Below are 18,256 nucleotides of genomic sequence, written 5' to 3' on the forward strand. Positions count from 1 at the left end.
CCAGATGGTTATCAGTTGTGTGCTACTGTAATCTTCTGTCCTGCTGGCTTGTTTGTAACCAGGATTGGCCTGTTTATGTGTGGCTGCATATGGCAATTAGTTTAAGTCTTCTGCCTTATTTTACACATTTTTCTGTATGCAAGACATAAAGAGGAATCCACCTTGGCAAAACAAATTTGGTACAAATGGATTAGTGAGTAGATAATACCTGTCCTGTTGGGATATTATATGCTTTTACCAACATCATCCTAACAAAGAAATAAATGTAAGGAAATTAAAACCTGATGTATTTGTTATCTGTACATCTATAAAATTTCAGATTTCTAGATGATTTCATGTATTTTTCATTTAACTTTTGTAATTCAAAATAATTGGTTTGGGAACACAACTGTAGTAGGTAGTTATTTCTTGAGGACTAAAATTTAATAAATTAATTATTAATTAATAAAAAAGAAGCTAAAATAAAGGTGATTTTAAAAATAGAGAGATACACAGACATATATATACATTTTAGTCTAATGCATCTCTTTTGACTTGTTTCAGGCTGAAGAAACTTCTTGAGCAGGAGAAGATCTATCAAGCCCGGAAGGAGAAGGAGCATACAAAGAGAATCAATAAACTAAGAGAAGAACTAGTCAAGCTCAAATCATTTGCACTCATGCTGGTGGATGAAAGACAAATGCATATTGAACAACTTGGTCAACAAAGCCAGAAAATACAGGACTTAACCCAGAAACTAAAGGAAGAAGAAGAAAAGCTTAAAATTATTAGTGCAAAAACAAAAGAAGATGGACAAAAACTGATGAAATTAGAGGCAGAACTTGAACACAAAACATCATCATTTTGTCAAGAACATGAGGAGATGACTGCTAAACTGGCTAATCAAGAGTCACATAATAGACAACTAAGGCTCAAGCTAGTGGGGTTGACTCGCAGAATAGAGGAGCTAGAAGAAACTAACAAAAATCTTCAAAAGACTGAGGAGGAACTTCAAGAACTAAGAGATAAAATAGCAAAAGGGGAATGTGGGAACTCTAGCTTAATGGCAGAAGTGGAAAACCTCCGCAAGCGTGTGCTTGAAATGGAGGGGAAAGATGAAGAGATCACAAAAACAGAATCCCAGTGCAAAGAGCTGAAAAATAAACTGCAAGAGGAAGAGCATCATAGCAAAGAGCTGAAACTTGAAGTGGAAAAACTGCAGAAAAGAATGTCAGAATTAGAGAAGCTGGAAGAGGCTTTCAGTAAAAGTAAGTCGGAATGCACTCAGCTGCACTTAAACTTGGAGAAAGAAAAAAATTTGACTAAGGATTTGATAAATGAGTTGGAAGTGGTGAAGACTCGAGTGAAGGACCTTGAGACATCTGAAAGCAAGTTGGAAAAGGCTGAAATAAGCTTAAAAGATGACCTTACAAAGCTGAAGTCATTTACTGTAATGTTGGTTGATGAACGAAAAAATATGATGGAAAAAATAAAACAGGAGGAAAAAAAGGTTGAGGGCCTAAACAAGAATTTTAAAGTTGAACAAGGGAAAGTTATGGATGTAACAGAGAAATTGATAGAAGAAAGTAAGAAATTTTTGAAACTGAAATCTGAAATGGAGGAAAAAGTATCTAGTTTGACAAAGGAAAGGGATGAGTTAATTGGCAAACTGAGAAGTGAAGAAGAAAAATCATCTGAATTAAGCTGTAGAGTTGACCTATTGAAGAAAAGAATTGATGGTATGGAGGAAGTAGAAAGAGAAATTACGAGAGGTCGAACTAGGAAAGGAGCAGAGCATGGTTGTCATGAGGACAACAAGATTAAAGAACTTACCATTGAAATTGAAAGATTGAAAAAACGTCTCAAACAACTGGAAGTGGTTGAAGGAGATTTGATGAAGACTGAAGATGAGTATGATCAGCTAGAGCAGAAATTTAGGACTGAGCAGGATAAAGCTAATTTTCTTTCTCAACAGTTGGAGGAGATGAAACTCCAGATTGCCAAAACGAAAGCAATAGAAAAAGGTGAAGTGGTGAGCCAGGAGGCAGAGCTGAGACACAGGTTTCGTCTGGAAGAGGCCAAAAGCAGAGATTTGAAAGCAGAAGTTCAAGCACTTAAGGAAAAAATCCATGAGCTTATGAACAAAGAAGACCAGCTTTCTCAGCTCCAAGTCGATTATTCAGTTCTACAGCAGAGGTTTATGGAAGAGGAAAACAAAAACAAGAGCATGGGGCAGGAAGTTTTGAACCTAACAAGAGAGCTGGAGCTTTCTAAGCGTTACAGCCGCGCTCTGAGGCCCAGCATGAACGGCAGAAGAATGGTTGATGTTCCTGTGACATCCACTGGCGTGCAGACAGATGCTTTAAGCAATGAAGCAGCAGAAGAAGAAACTCCAGCAGTGTTTATAAGGAAATCCTTCCAGGAGGAGAATCATATCATGAGCAATCTGCGACAGGTAGGTCTGAAAAAACCCATGGAGCGTTCTTCAGTGCTTGAGAGATATCCTCCGGCAGCAAATGAGCTTGCTATGAGGAAATCCTGGATACCATGGATGAAAAAGAGGGAAGCTGGGGCTCAGACAGCTTCTGATAAAGGAGCCCGAGCCCACAGTAGTCCAGCACATCCTGGGGAGGTTGTCCTTTCACCAAAGCAGGGTCAGCCTCTTCATATTCGGGTGACACCAGACCATGAGAACAGTACAGCAACTTTGGAGATAACCAGTCCATCCGCAGAGGAATTTTTTTCAAGTACCACTGTCATTCCTACTTTGGGAAATCAGAAGCCACGAATAACCATTATTCCCTCTCCAAATGTTATGCCACAAAAAGGAAAAGGCAGTGAAAGTCCCATGGGCCCAGATCGTTCCATGTCTCCAGTCACTATAACGACATTCTCCAGGGAAAAGTCCCCAGAGGGAGGGAGAGCACCCTTCGCTGACAGACCTGCATCACCAATTCAGATCATGACAGTATCGACGTCTGCAGCGCCGGCAGAAATCTCCGTCTCTCCGCAGTCACAAGATATGACCATGGGCAGGGCTGTTTTCAAAGTCACGCCGGAAAAGCAAACCGTCCCAACTCCAATCCGCAAGTACAATGCCAATGCCAACATTATTACAACAGAAGACAACAAAATCCACATCCACTTGGGTTCCCAGTTTAAACGTTCTCCCAGTGCCACGCCTGACGGCGCGAGCCCTGTGATAACAGTGCGACCAGTGAACATCGCGGCAGAGAAAGAGGTGGTAACTGGTACTGTCCTTCGATCACCTCGGAACAACCTGTCCCCGCGCCCTGCAGCCAGCAAGGTGACAAGTACTATCACCATAACCCCTGTTACAACATCTTCCACTCGAGGAACGCAATCAGTGGTAAGCAGTGTGGTCTCATGGTGTGGTCTTCCTGGTATGGAAAAGGACAAACTGTAGCTCGGGTTTGAGACACCAGCAGGGAAAATGGGAGAGGTGAGGAGAAACTCTTCCCTACATTTCTTCCAGGCTCAAGCTTAATTATATAATCAGAATTTGCTCAATTCATGTAGTTTTGTATCAGTGTTGGATGCTGGTACACTTTTGGTATTATCTCCCAAAGCAGTTAACTTCCAGAACGCCCTTCAAAGTTATTTTCATAATGGCAACCCAGCAAAATTACAAGTGAGAGACAGAGAGACAAAGAATGGTGGGCACGACAGAGCAGGAAACTATATTTTTATTTTTGATACGTGCAATATCTAAATTTTGAAAATACACCTCATGTTTTTTTTGCTCAGCTGGCAAGTCTTTAGACTCTAATTATGCAGGCTGGCATTTCTTTGATACAATCCCATGATCCCCATATAATTCAGTTAATATCTGCTATATTACTGAGCTCCAAAGGAAAAAATAAGTAGACGTGTTATCATTGCTTACAGCTCCAAGCCTCTTTAGCCAGTGAATAGTAGAGCTCTTTCTGTTCCTCTGAACTTCTGTAAGTACTGTATTACAATAGAGCTTCCTGCATATTGTTTTTGCTTTCTCTTTGGGCTTCTGTGGTTGTACTCCAGCTTCTTTTTCATAGTGAAGGACTTCTCACCTCTATCTTTAACCATAGTGGGCAGTATTTATTGATAGTCCTTCCCCAGTTTATTACTGGACATACGTTTTTATTGCTTGAGTTGGAAATACTCTGGGAAAGAATTTAACCAGAGCAGAAAACCAGCAGTACTGTATTAGTCCAAAAACTTACTTAGCTAGACAGAGTCTGCAACAGATGCTTAGGGGAAGATTATTTTGAGTGGGTAAACACACTGTAATGTTTCCCTCAGTGTCTGTTCCCAGTTTTTGGCAATAGGTGGGTATTTCTCTCTGAACCAGAGCCTGTAGCCACATCTTTGTCTTTAATAGACCATGGCAGAGTTTTCTTCTATTTATTCTTTTAATTGCTTTTTGAACTCATTTACACTGTTGTTTCTACAACATCAGGGGGCAGTGAATTCAGCTGTGGGCTTTGGGAAAAGCTCTTTTGTTTGATACCTTTTATGCAATACCTTCATTGGTTACAGCCTTTTTCTTGTATCTTGACAAATACTGAATAGTCATCCCCTACTCATTTGTCCATGCTGCTCAGGAGTCAGCAGAGCCCTACAACACACTTTGTCAGCCATCTCTTCCCAAGCTGAAATGTTCATGTGTATTTAAGATACACTTTCACACTTCTGGAGAGAAGCTGCTATTGCCATTTAAGGCCTCTGAATTAAGAAAGCTTGCATTCACCACACAGATCTGTTTGGGATGGCACATGCGCTTGCTCTCTCTTTCCACCTATATAATATATTGTAGATACTTTACTGTACAGTGTTTCCTTACATATTAGAGGCAACTGTTCATTTTTTAAAGCCTTGAATTAATTTACAAACTCCTTTGTCTCTCAGAAGCCTGGAAAACTTTTTTTAAAAACTTTTTCTTTTAACTAGATGTCTGTCTCTACTGTGATGATGCAGTGAACCATGGCAGACAAAACTTTTTTGTTTTTGTTTTTTTTTTTCTTTTCTGTCTAAAAACTGGATTCTTTCTTCACTTTAGCCTCCCTGATTTGGAATGTAAGGAAAATAGTTCAGCCATAAGATTTACTTTATCTTATGCTTCCCTTTGTTTTTTAATGTCCCTAGTCAGCTGAGCAGGCAACTTGGAACAAGCTCAAATGTGTCTTTTCCTCCCCGGCCTTTTGGAAAGGAAAAAAAGTGTATTCACCATCTGTTTTGCAAATGACAACTTTACAAACACACTCCACTGCCCCTAGTCAGAAAACCCAAGCTGTGATCATTTACTCAGTAACCCTAGACGAAACCAACAGATACAATTTTGAGAGTTTAAGTTAATAAAATCGAACATGATGAACTGATACACAGCTGCTTTCTTAGCTCACTGGTTTTAATTTTTGTCTTAACTCTCCTCACACAAGATGCTTTGTACAATGTATTAATGCCTTTTTTATGGCAGCCTATGGATTTGGATAGTTCCCATAGAAATAGAAAAAATGGTGTTTAGTCCTCCTTAGCTTGATTAGAGTCAAACTCACTCCCAGGAAAATACTTGGACTATCCTAGCAGACCTAGGATATGATTTTTTTATTGCAAATGGACCACAGAGACCAGAGGATATGGAGACGAAAATGATCCTGCTTGTTAGTCTTCCCTTAGCACATTGGCCCAAATTTCTGTTCCCAGGACAGTTCATATCGTTTGCAGAAAAAATCCCACAGAATAAACCCAAGTATTCTTTGTGAAAAAACCCAAAACAGTGGTGCCTACATCCTGTTTGATTTAGGCCTTACATTTGATTATAGGATTACCGGTGAATGGGGATCTTCTTTGGCTACCATGATGGGTGTCAGTCCTAGAGTCACTTAATCCCTGTGCTGCCTTCCTCCTACAAGCCTGGCATCGAGTGCCATCTGTTTATGCTGCCAGGGTACACACTGACTCCAGTGCCATGCAAATCTGCAGGGAGCAGAGGGAATCCCGGCTGCAGCGGAGCCAGGACGGTGGCACCGCACCAACCATGCAGAGCATCCTGTGACCACGGCAGGGGGGCCCAGCTGAGAAGCTGCTGGGTGCCAGAGTGAAGGGGACAAGTGTTTATGTGGCTGTAAGGCCACTTGCAATTGGACAGCACTTACATTTAGATGCCAATCTCAAACTAACTCAGTGTAGGTGTCCCATGTCTGCTCTGAGCTGCTGCAGGAGCTCCTGGAGGTGCAGGGGGCAGCTCACCTGCCTGTGCAGAGGTGTCGTGGTGCTGGCCGCGTGCCTGTGGCAACTGAGACGTGTGTGAGGCTGGGAGGGATAACCAACCCGTACCTTTCTGCAGTGGCAGCTGATGGGACACCTCAGGTGGCACGAGACGCCTCAGTGTGGGCAGCTGAGTCAGTCTGTAGTCATCAGTCCCCATGGCAGCACTGAGGCCTGTGTGCTGGCCTGTGGTGACTGGGGGGTGATCCAGCTGAGACAGGGCTAGCTTCTGTGTGAGCTGAATTGCCCACTGGCTCTGCTGACTATATTGACTAGATCTCAAATCCCACCCTTTCAGGATAAAGTTACCTAATCATACTTTATTTTAGTGCCATTTTCAGTGCTGTCAAGTAGTCTACCTACCTTCCAGCTGCTTTATCAGAAGTTTTAGGTCTCCTTGGGTCATCTGTCTTGTCTGCCAGCCCTGTGTACATTGCTTGACTATCCCAGGGCATTTCAAATTGCACAAGCTGTCTTTTGGTCACTGAACAGAACCATTTCTGTCCAGGGCAATCTGGGGCCTGATCAGATTGAGAATAAATGCTGAAAAAGCACTTTTTTACTTAAAATATTCCAGAAGCCAGTATATGCATGAAAGCACTCTCTTTGTGCGTCAGTAAAATGCACCAAGCCAGATCTGTTACAAACTACTCAAACATGCTACGTGTTCTGTATGTTCAGTTTGCTTTCTTCCTTTAATGGGACTGCCCAACCTTACTGCAACTTCACAGGTTAGTACAGCTGTGTCTGCAGTGAAAGCTGATGATGACTGCACCATAGCAGCTGCATGTGTTCATCTCACTCTCAGTAATGTCCTGTGTAACCTCACTGGGTCCCTGTTCCAGCACCATGTCTTGCCTTGCCAGCTCAGATCCAGCATGCATTACCCGGTGTCTCACGGGGTCTCAGGCACTCCATTCCTGCTGTGGAAGGGTTAGTTTCTGGTTGGAGCCACATTCCAACCGGACCAACCAGAAGACAGCAGCCTACAGACAAACAGCTGGAAGGAATGGCTTTGAATTCTTGAAGAAATGATGGAGAGACAGGCAGTCGTGTGGGTTCTCTGCCACAGATGCTGCAGACATGGACTGGATGTGTTCTCTGCTTGCTGCCCCTTCCCGTGCCCAAGCGGACAGCTGGCTGGGGAGGCACCTTTGTGCCACCTCACTTGGCAAACACAAAATGCTTTTGCAGCTGCCTGGGAAGCAAGCATTAGCTTCCAAGTTAGTATGCTGGAATGAAGGCAACTAAGAAATTTAAAGCAAGTTAGAGTCCTTTTCAAAGTGCTTTTGAGTGATTTAGGCTTGAAATGAGTAACTTGAAAGCACCCAAATCCTTAGTTAATAATTTACATGTGAATAAAGCTGAAGAAATGCCTGAGATTCCAGCTACTCCATTTGATTGCCTCATGTTTACTCACTGTGGGACTCTTTCAGGGAGTGCAAGATGTTTGTCATTTGGGTTCCCTGGGATGTTGACATATTTTCCGAGGCTGATGGAATGCATTTGCATGTTTTGCCCTACAGAATTGTATGGGCCTAACTTGTTTTGACATCTACATGTGAGTTCCATATTAGCGTTTAGACTGCTATTGTAAATGTTGCTTTTAGTTATTGAAAATGGCTTCCTTCCTGTCAGGCAAACAGCATTCAAGTTTTCCAATTGTGATTTTTTTTGAGTGTACACATGGGGTTTTGAACTGTTCTTAGAAGATTAAGGAATGGTTTTCCATTGCATGCTCAGGATGCAGACAGAAAGCTCTGATGCCACTGGCTGAAAAACATTTGTAGAGCATTTTTAAGTAAATGTACAAATGCATGTTGCAGCTGACATGGGCCCCCAGTCCAATCTATTTCTTTACTTTGCTTATATGTAATAAGTTGCAGAGTTTAGTCATTTAGCAGGTGGGTCTAGCTAGGATTCCAGGATCTTAGGAGAATTGTTCTCTTTTGTCAGATCAAAGTCTTAATCCATAATCTGAACAGAAATGTCAGTCACATAGGAAATTCAGCCGAGAGACTGAAGTTGTTACCAATATCATTTGTGTCTGTATTGTACACTGCAGGAGATAAAGCCTGTTTTCCTTCCAGAATTGTCATGTTTATAAGGATTTTCTTAAAGTCATGGTTCATATGGGGTAGCTCCAGATTTGATCTTGAAGAGTACACGCATCATTGTCTGGCCAAAGCTGTGGAATAGCCTTGGCCTTGTCTCCACTTGGGGCTCCAGAAGGACACAGGAGCTGTGTTGGTTCTGCCAGCCCCAAGCCAACCACTTAGGCTGTTCGTTTTTTTTATACAATTCTGAAGTACTCAAACTTGAGGATAAGTGTGCTTGCTAGGCTGTTGTCCAGGGCAGAAGACTGGCAGAGATAGTAAAATTGCCATGTGCACACTGCCTGAAGGTATCCTTGGAAATCTGGATTAGCAGCTTTACCCTCACCAGAGTTTCTCAAGTCATGATTTGTGCTTGGACTGTGAGAACCCTTTCCCTTATCCCTCCTGCCACAGGAAAAGGAAATCCAAATACTTTCTCTTGTCTCTTTCTCTCCCAACCCCCTGCTCTTCCCAGTGCAGAAATAAGTGGCCCCAGGCATGAGTTTAGCATACTTTGGGAAGTAAAATTCAATTTTATTTACAACGCTGAGTGATCATGCCTCAGCTCCTAAAATTTGGCAGTTACCCTGCGTTCATCATTAGCCTCACCTGACTATGCTGTTTTGAAGACCTGTCCTAGTGTCTGTGCTCATCTGTTAGCAAGATGCTAATATTTTACCTGTCCTGACAGCCAAGCCAATGTTGTAGTTGCCTCTAAGGCCATCCTGCACTTTGTCATGCTGGAGAATGGGAGATTTGCACAAATTCCCATCCTTGTGACATCTTGATTCAAAACACTGCACCTCACCTCTGGGAAACTCGTTTGATTGCAACTGTGCCTTTGGCCCTATTCTAGCAGTATGTGCCATGGGCAGATTCCAAGTGTGAATATTACTTTGCTAATAGGTGTGATTTGGGGTATTGTTGTTTGAAATGTAAATGAAGAACCAAAGAAAAGTATAAGATGAGCATGTGTGAGAAGAAGTCCTTCATTCGTGGCATTTTTCTCTGTCTCTTTGTTTTGCAGACAGGACAGGATGGGTTATCCCCGAGACCTACACCCACCCGAATTCCTGTGTCAAAAGGTATGAAAGCAGGAAAGCCAGTAGTGGCAGCCCCAGGAGCAGGAAATGTGACAAAATTCGAGCCTCGTGCTGAGACTCAGTCTATGAAAATAGAACTGAAGAAATCTTCAGCCAGCAGCTCTGCCTCCCTGGGCGGGGGTCAGGGCTGATGGCAGTGGCTCAGGGGGTACGTTTTGCAGGTTTTACTGCTGCTATGGAAGTCAGCCCCCCTGTCTGTGTAGTTGTTCACGTTTGCCTGTACTAGCAGCTGTCACTTAACAACAAACTAATAAGTGTGTGCATTGACTACTTAAATAACAAAATCCTTTTGTTTTCTTACTCAACTTAAAAAAAAAAAAAGAAAAGCTGTCAAAAAGGCAATTTTATGCCAGGAAGGTTTTCTGTCTAGGAAGTGAGAATGAGGTAATTGCACTAGGTTATTCATCTAGTTCAGGAATTCTTAATGATAGACTTGGTCACCTTTTAGTAGATCAAAGGAGGTTTGGTCACTTTTACTAGATTGTTTTCCACCTTAACGGATCACTTTCCACCTTTGCTGCTGCATGTCTACTTTCCTTCCTGCCTTGATCACACTGTTGAAATGCCACACGGCCTAGGGAAGCAATGCCAGAAGACTTGCCAAGCACACTTGAGGTCCTGTTTTAATGAAAGCCAGTACCTCATGTGTGGGAGAGGAAGAGAGGAAGGATGGGCACCATGTGACCATGTGGCCTTCTGTCTAGGAACCTCCAATCAAAATCACCATTTCTCAGTGGTGAGCTGCTTTCTCAAGATAACTGTCTAAATTCAGGGGCATAGGGATGTTGCACAATGTTTGGCAGCAATTTAATTCTTCCAGAGAGAGGCAACACTTGTAGACAACACTTAGAACCAGGTCCCTGACTTACACACACTGGAATACTAGCTCAGGGCTCAGATGAAGGCTTGTGAGCCAGAAGGTGTTTAGTCTTCAGCAAAAGCTTAAGAAACACTATCTGGCAAAAATCAATACAGTTCATTTGTGCCTGCTCCAAAGACCACTAAAGGCTATGAAGCAACTCATTCCATTGACCTGACTAGGTTTTCAGTTTTCCTGGTTGGGTCTTATATTTAAACCTTACTTGCCAAGCATCCTTATGTCTTAGAGGGTAAGTCAGCACAGCCTGCTGGTGGCAGGAATTGCTATCTAAAGGCACAGCTCAGGTACAGATAGTGAAAGAGAGAGGGTTTGGTAAGGAAATTACCCTCAGTTTTCTGTTGTTTTAAAATATTTTGTCATAAAATGCAGACCGCCTTACAATATCATGGTGATTCATCGTTTTTCCTTCCCTCTTTGTGATTTCCTCATCTGTTATGTTTGCATTTTTTTAAGCATGTTTTAAGGAATTTTTCCAGCATGGAAATAGTGTGGATGCTGATGATTGTTAAGATTGTTTATTTAATAACAGTAGCGTTATTAAAGCACATTTCCATTAAGCGATCAATTTTCACAGAAGAAAGTCACAACCAAAAGAAATGAAGCTGACCAGACCAATAAATGATGGGTTTAAAGCTGCATAATGCTTCAACCACCTCAGCAAGCTGTGAAGGGCCCAGCGGTTAAAACAGAAAGCAAGGTGGTCAGACCACCAGTAAATTGTAAATAAAATTCACAGAAAGGAAAATGCACTGGTGGGTGAAATACGAAATTTGGCCTGGGAGAGGATATTTGATGGAAGAACTCTGTCACCGAAGGTCAACAAAACTATATTCAATCCAAGTAATGTTTAATTTTCCATCTGCTTTGCATTGCTGTCCAATTTCAGATCCAGATATGACAATTATCCCATTGTAAAGCTGGCATTTTATTATTCACATAAAGGGCATTTTTTCTTCGCCACACAAAAAAAAAGTAGGTTTTGTTTTTTTACATGTGTAGCACCTAAAATGCCTGTTAATTTTAAGGTTCTAGTTCCTACGACATTCAAAAATCAGATTAGTATTAGTAGCATTATTTCATAACGCATATTCCCAGCACTTCAGATAAAACTTGGAAACTGGAATTAGCAAGCCATGTGAGTTAATATGTCAGAAATACATCAGATCCGCTCAAGGAATTCTTATCACTTAAAAGCCTCAGTATGTCAATAAAATGTTGCTGAGATCTTACTGTTCTTTTTGTAACACAGACTTTTTAACAGATATTGAAAGGAGAAAAAGGTCTTTTTTCTGCATATTCACTTTAAATACTGTTACTGAAGGAAGTTGTAAGGTCAAAACAGTCAAATAATACTGCAAACATGATCCCCAAGCTAATGTAGCTTGATACAGCTGCCTTTAAGCCTTCCTTGTGTCAAAAAAAACTTAGTTCCTTAGTTAACTGTTGCCATACTCAATGTTCTATGTGTGCCTGTGGTTTTTGTTTGAAGTCTAAGAAACTAATTCATCTGAAGAAACAAGCCAGTCTCACAGTACCTGAAATCTAGGGCACACAGATTGGCACAGCTAGAGCCAGAATTGCAGGCAGGAGTTGCTCCTGGAGAGTCAGTAGGATTAGATGAGACAGACTTCAGAAATTCCAGAGAGGTCAGACTTAGGATCCTGTTATTTTTCCCCAGGGGCTGCACAACAAAACCAGACTTTTGCTCTGCAGTAGAAGTCTAAAGAATTGGAATCAGGCAGCTGGTTAAACTGTTAGCTAAAACCAGGTATTTTGCTATACTCAAAACTTTTGACATCTGTTTTAATTGACCTAATATTCTTGTTTCCTGAAGGTAGAAGAAGGGTAAGATGAAAAGAAAGCATATAGTTCAGAAGTCTTAAAAGTTCAAGCCTAACTATTTGTATTACACTGAAATTTCCTCTGAATCTGAAGACAGTTATGTTTAGTGACTATAGTAAGATTCTCCATTCAGTATGTCAGCTCCAAAAGACAATTTAAACAACCAAATCTAAAAACAATGCCTAAGCCCAAGAGGCATCCTGAAGATCATCCTGATGTTCTTCCACAGACCTTATCTAGTCAGTGTTTCTGTTACAACTTAAATGTAGCACTGCAGCCACTGTACCTCACTGAGATCCCTAATTCTTGACTTCCTCTGAGGCTTTTAAGTCAAGCCATAATTTCATGGTCACTTAAATCAGGATATAACTCCACACTGGACTGAAAAACTGTAGTCCTGTCTTTGTCACCTCCAGCCAAGAAAGTACTCACTGACTATGTGGTTGTCCTTTGAGCTGGTGCAAGTGTTTAACTGGGGAACTGATCTGAATTAAAAGGAATCTGGCAAAAAAAAAAGCATAAAGGCTGGGTTTAATGTAACTTAGTGCCAGGCTCACAGGCCAGAAAAAGAAAGAAGGAGGGCACAGGAAACCAGTTGGCGTTTTAAAGTGACTGCAGGATCATGAGTGTCTTCTAATAGATCAAATACCACACAAACGCAGGGGTAGTGCTGCTTATTTTCAAAAGCTTTTGACTGAAACCTTTTTTCAAAGGTAGGAGACAGTATCTGAGGAGACTCAAACCCACATCAGCTGCAGGCAGGTTCACTAGTGGCACTGACAGCTGAGGAGGAAGAAGGTGGCATTCTCATTCCCTCCTGGAAAGGCTGTGCTGTTCTGCATGGAGTGCTTCAGTATTCACTGAGCAGAAAAGAGGGAGTGGTTGAGGGGTCAGGATATTGAACTAGGAAGGAGGCCCCCCCAAATGTGTGTCCCTGTTCCAAAGGCTGCCTTTGAGCCTGGCCTGGTTGAAAAGGAGGCTTACCAGATCAAGTGTCTGTGTTCATCCATCCTTCCATCTCTCCTTCCCTAATGAATAGCATTGAACAACCAGCCAATTTCATGCAAACCTGACAGAGCGATAGGGATCTCCAGAATAAGAAGTTTTTCCAGTTTAATGAAAAGGACGGCAGAGAAGAGGAGCAAGACCACAATGCCTCACTGTGTGGAAGAGCAGGGCATGAGCTCACCTTCATACAGCATCAAAGAGTGAACACAACAGTGATGTCACAAATGCCACACGGACAAGCTTTGTTCAGACCTCAGATTTTACTAGGCACCAAAGAATCAAACTCTGACACATCAATCCAAAGGATAATATTAGGGATTTACAGGGCATACGTGTATTCTCCATTACTGGATTATAGTGCATAATAAACTAAGCCTTCCTAAATGATCATTTGGAGTCACTCATCCTCATGCTTTCTCCCTCTTAACTTTTTTCTGTCATTTTGTTTGGGTGTTTTTTTTTTTTTTTTTTTTTTGGTTTTTTTTTTTTTTTTTGTTTTGTTTTTGTAATGAAGTGGAACAATTTCAGTAGCAAAATAATGCACTCAGAATCATAATGATAGTTACAATGCTTTGTCAGAAACTAAGATGACTGTTTAATCTTTGTACTTTTAGTCATATTCAGTGTCAGCTGGAGAGAAGCCCTGTTTTGGCTGGTGACATGGCCATATAAGCAGTTGTGATAACTCAAGCCCAGCAGTAGTAATACATGGCTTAGCACCAGCAGTAAGGTGGAGAGGGTGAATAGCAGGGAAAGTGCCAGCCCATTCATGAGCAGCACACATGAGGTGCACCCTCAGTTCTCCAGATGATCTCTCTGATTTTAAGTCTGGTTTGTAACAAGTTTTCTACTGTGTTCCCTGAGTTAGATCCCATTGCCAGACTTACTGCTACATAGGGGTATTGCTAATGTAGTCATTAGTGGATAAATATATTTGAGTAGGTGTGACTGAAAAAGAAGAAGCACAGAGCTTCAACTGTAATGCCTAGAGGGATTTCTCTCAGAACAGTAAACATCCTAAGCAAATGGTAGAAGAAAAATAGAGATTTTGATTTACTTTGCTCACCTTTTTTCCTTTTGTGACACCCATTAGTGTGATTTTTCAAAACCCAAACACTTTGTGACTCTTTGTAATATACCCATAGAGTGCATGTCACTGTGTTTAAACCTCAAACCACTTACAGCACATAGTAATTGCCACTGTGGGAGTACTCTCTAAAGCCACATTAATATGTTGATCCATGCCAACGGGATGCCAAGTCATATGTCACTGCTTGAAATGTGCCATGCAGATTCTAAAATATGCTCAATATTTACATGAATATTCAGTAATGTTATTAATTACTAAATTAATATTTAGTAATTCTGATCAGATGTGGAAGAGCAGGTCTTTAGATAGAGTAAGCTACTATCCTGCTGGGTTTCAGGTACTTGGCATAAGCTGCAATAGTCAGGACAATATTCAGACCAATTATATGTTCCCATCACACATCAGTGGCCAATTTAATTGAGTTGCTTTGAACTTTTTGAGTTGCTGGCAGGAGTTTTTGTGAGCTCATCTTTTGAACTTGTTTTCATGTAGGGGAATGGTTTTCTCCCCTCTGTCAGTGTGAGTTATCCTCTTTCTCTTTATTTTGCTTGAGCTCTCTTGGGCAAAATTATGTGCAGTATTTCTCATTATAGATATTAACTTTACTTTGAATCTTACTCCCTACACATTGCTCTTACCTTGGCTTTTTTTTCCTTAAAATGTAAACAGGGTTAACTACTGTCATGTGCAGAGCTATCAGCTCTCAGGTATGAAACACTCAGGTGTGAATGGTTCTCTAAACAAAAAAAAAAAAAAAAACCCTCTCCTTGGGATTTTAAAAACAGAAATACTGATGTATGGTTCTCTTCTGTTGTTTGGGTGTGCATTGTCTGTGGTTCATTCATTTTTGTATTATCTGGTGATACATGTATATATTGTAAGGAGAAATTAAACTTTATATGTTAAAATGTCACTTGATGTGCCTCATTATATGAACTGGTATCCTGATGTACTTCCTCAAGAAGTTCTGCTTTACATCAGTGGAACTGAAAGCAGAATTAGCTGTTTACATTAACTTCATTTTCTTTTTCTGTCATTAAAATAAATTGTTTGGTTTAAGTGAATATTTAGCTCCTTGAAATATTCCAATCTGGAACCCTAAAAAAAAATTATTTAATCATATCTTTCAAATATAGTCATATTCCTACAGAGGGTGGCCCAAAAGAACTCTCATAAAATTGGCCCTACTCTAATCTTAGCTTAGTAACGTTCAGATGCCTCTTTTAGTAACTACACGTGTGTGTGTGCACATAATACATATATTCATACATACAAATCAATATGTAAGGATCTCAAATAGAAACCACTGAGACAAACTTAGAGTGTGTGTTCTCTAGGTGTGTGAGAAATGAATGAAAGATAAATATCAGTGGAAATTATTTGACTTTTTAAAAAATTATTTTTTCTTCTACTCTTTTCTGCATTGCTGCTGTTTAGGTCTGTAGGAGAAAGGTCTCTGATTCAAACACCAACTGTAGTTTTGCTGTTATTCAGTGACTGAGCCTTAACAAGGAGCATGATATTTTTCTGCTGCCCATTTTTTTAGAATTTTGTCTAAACTCGTTATTAAATGCACAGTGACTATTAAGAAAACAATTTTTATTTGAAAAATAGTATTTTTAATATTAAGGAAATAATTTGTAAATGTAGCTTTTAACATCATATTCCACAAGAGCTTCAAGTTAGAACAGCACTGGCTGTACGGTAAAATCATGCAATAAGTTTGTGGTTCTTTCACATTAACTGCTCAAATGTGGTGGAGCTGGTGTACATTTCTTGTTGAAAATAATTTGTTATTGATAAATTTGATGGAAAATAAATACTTCAATTCGGGACATTCTATTATTTCATTGGCCTTAACGTATTTTATTGGACGTTGCCTCAACCCTGCTCTTGCTTCACCACGTATGAAAAGCAGCACTGGCGTCTGCCATCTAGTGGCAAAGTTCTGGCAGTAAGAGTACATGGAAAATATTTTTATTTTTCTTTCTTCTTAGAATGCAACTTCATGAAACACCTTGCTAATGGTTAGGAAGCAGATATAGGCAGAAGTCAGTAAAAATGTAAAAGGCAAAAATTATATCAATAGTGTCATTTCTTGGGTCCCGTAAATTTTGAAAAATCTTCAGACTAGTAAGAAAGGAAGTTATTTCAATTAAGATGAATATTTCTGAAAATGTATAACTGTATGCTTTAATTAGTATTGGTACAGTTACATTATTTTAAATGCATAAAATACTCGTTTTCAGAGAAGAATGTTAATTGACAGTTAAATTCTTATATTAACAAAGTTGCCTGTAAGAGCTGTATACATAGGTAGAAGACAGAAGACCAGGCCGTTAGTACTTCAGCAGAGCTCAGGGATTAATCAGGGGCAGGGACCTGTGGTACTACAGACAGGGAAGAATTAAATCCAGCCTTTTAAAGAAAATGCCAACATGTAGTTTTGAATGTGGCTGTGGCTGAAATTTATCCCCATTAAGGTCAGTTGCAAAATTCAGGAAGACTTGCTGAATATACACAGCATAGGTTTCTAAACCAAGTTTAAATTTAAAAAAATGAGAAATGACCCCATACCTCTTCCTCATCCCTATTTATGAATTGCCACCAGATTCATGATGAAGTTGCTTAGACAAGATACTAGATGCCCAACTCCAAGTCTTTCTCTACCTAGTTTGGATGTGGAACTGGAACTTTGGTGTCCCTCTGCTTTAATCCATTCAACTGTACTACTCCTTTTTCCCTATGGACAACCAAATGACGGTCTTGACGTTGAAGTGGAAGCCAAGGCTCTCTGAGCCCTCGACAGGTGCTAATTTAGTTTCCCTTTGTAGCATTAGCCAGGACAGTTTATCAAGCAGTGATGTGAGAGTGAGTTTGTGAGACGTTTTTAGAAAATGCCTTGCACTGCCATTGTAATTGTTCTTTCAAGTAAGCTGCAATGCGTTTGTAGTTTCATAAACCCGAATGTTTTGCTCTCTTTTCTTTTAGAGAGTGTCATCATTCACCAGTTACGCGTGAACTCTAGATGAGTTACCGCCTGCTAGAGCTCTCTGGGTGCACTACCCTCCATGCCTGTGGATGGACCACTGTAGAAGCTCTCTGCCATCAACACCAGGGTCACTTGTGCTACTGATTATTTGTGGAAGTATTAGTGCTTCCATTAGGTTTTATATATATTTTTTTTTTCTTGGTAGAGCTTTAAAAACCAATGGCCTTGCTGGTATTTTAAAAATATCTAATCAGAGAGAGAGCAGCAGTCTTTCTGCCAGCTGAATTTCACTCTTAATTGCAAAGCCTGAGGCACGTGCTTGATTTTGTTTGATATTTACCATATAATTTATTTTTATAATACACTTTGTAAAGTAGCTGTGCCAAAGTTGCTTATGACACATTTATTTGTAGAATACACTGTCAAATTTGCAATTTGATATTTTTGTTATAGAGAGTATGTGAAGAAAGAAAAATATAACTTCAGCAATGTTTTCTGTTTAAATGGAAAAGTATTCAGTACGTTTTTTTGCCACCATGAGATTCTGTGAGACTAAATACTCTGAAGACTGCTGTATGGAATTTGTTGTAGAATATTTCTTGCACTGTGTGATGGTTTGGCATAAAATTAAGTATTAAAGTCCAATGCCTTGAAATACAACCAAATTTACTCATTTAAAACTATGTAAGTCAGTTTTTAAAGCTGTGATTTTTTTCTATATAAAGTATGTTTTTATTCTGCCTGTACCAAAAAAGTTGATTTTCATTACACTGTAACTAATAAATTTTCACAACTATGCAAATGTAATCAGGTGTTTGCATTTCAACTCCAGTTTCTTATGGTTGGCAGTGCTCATCTATATATTTGTTTATGGGGACAGAATATGGGTTAGGAAGTTCCTTTTTCTGACTGGTGTCTCATACAGTGCCACAGTGATGTACAGGGTGAAGCTGATTCACAAAATCATAGAATGGTTTGGGTTGGAAGGCCCTTAAAGAT

The 18,256-nt window shown here is 40.2% G+C and overlaps 1 protein-coding gene across 3 annotated transcripts in view; it reads left to right on the forward strand.

The window, feature by feature from the left end:
- Positions 1–18,045, forward strand: part of FILIP1 (filamin A interacting protein 1) — a 59,734-nt gene extending 41,689 nt beyond the window's left edge. Inside the window, exons 4-6 of one of the 3 annotated variants that reach the window (XM_053936926.1) lie at positions 544–3,349; positions 9,370–9,593; positions 17,257–18,045. In XM_053936926.1, coding sequence (XP_053792901.1) covers positions 544–3,349; positions 9,370–9,576 — 3,013 coding nt within the window. In that variant the 3' untranslated portion in view covers positions 9,577–9,593; positions 17,257–18,045. Of the gene's footprint in view, positions 1–543; positions 3,350–9,369; positions 9,594–13,206; positions 13,563–17,256 lie in introns of those variants that run through there. The other 2 variants (XM_053936927.1, XM_053936925.1) reach the window with 2 other exon arrangements.
- The last annotated feature ends 211 nt before the right edge of the window (positions 18,046–18,256 follow it).

Source organism: Vidua chalybeata, chromosome 3 (genome assembly GCF_026979565.1).
Source record: "Vidua chalybeata isolate OUT-0048 chromosome 3, bVidCha1 merged haplotype, whole genome shotgun sequence".
NCBI lineage: Eukaryota > Metazoa > Chordata > Aves > Passeriformes > Viduidae > Vidua > Vidua chalybeata.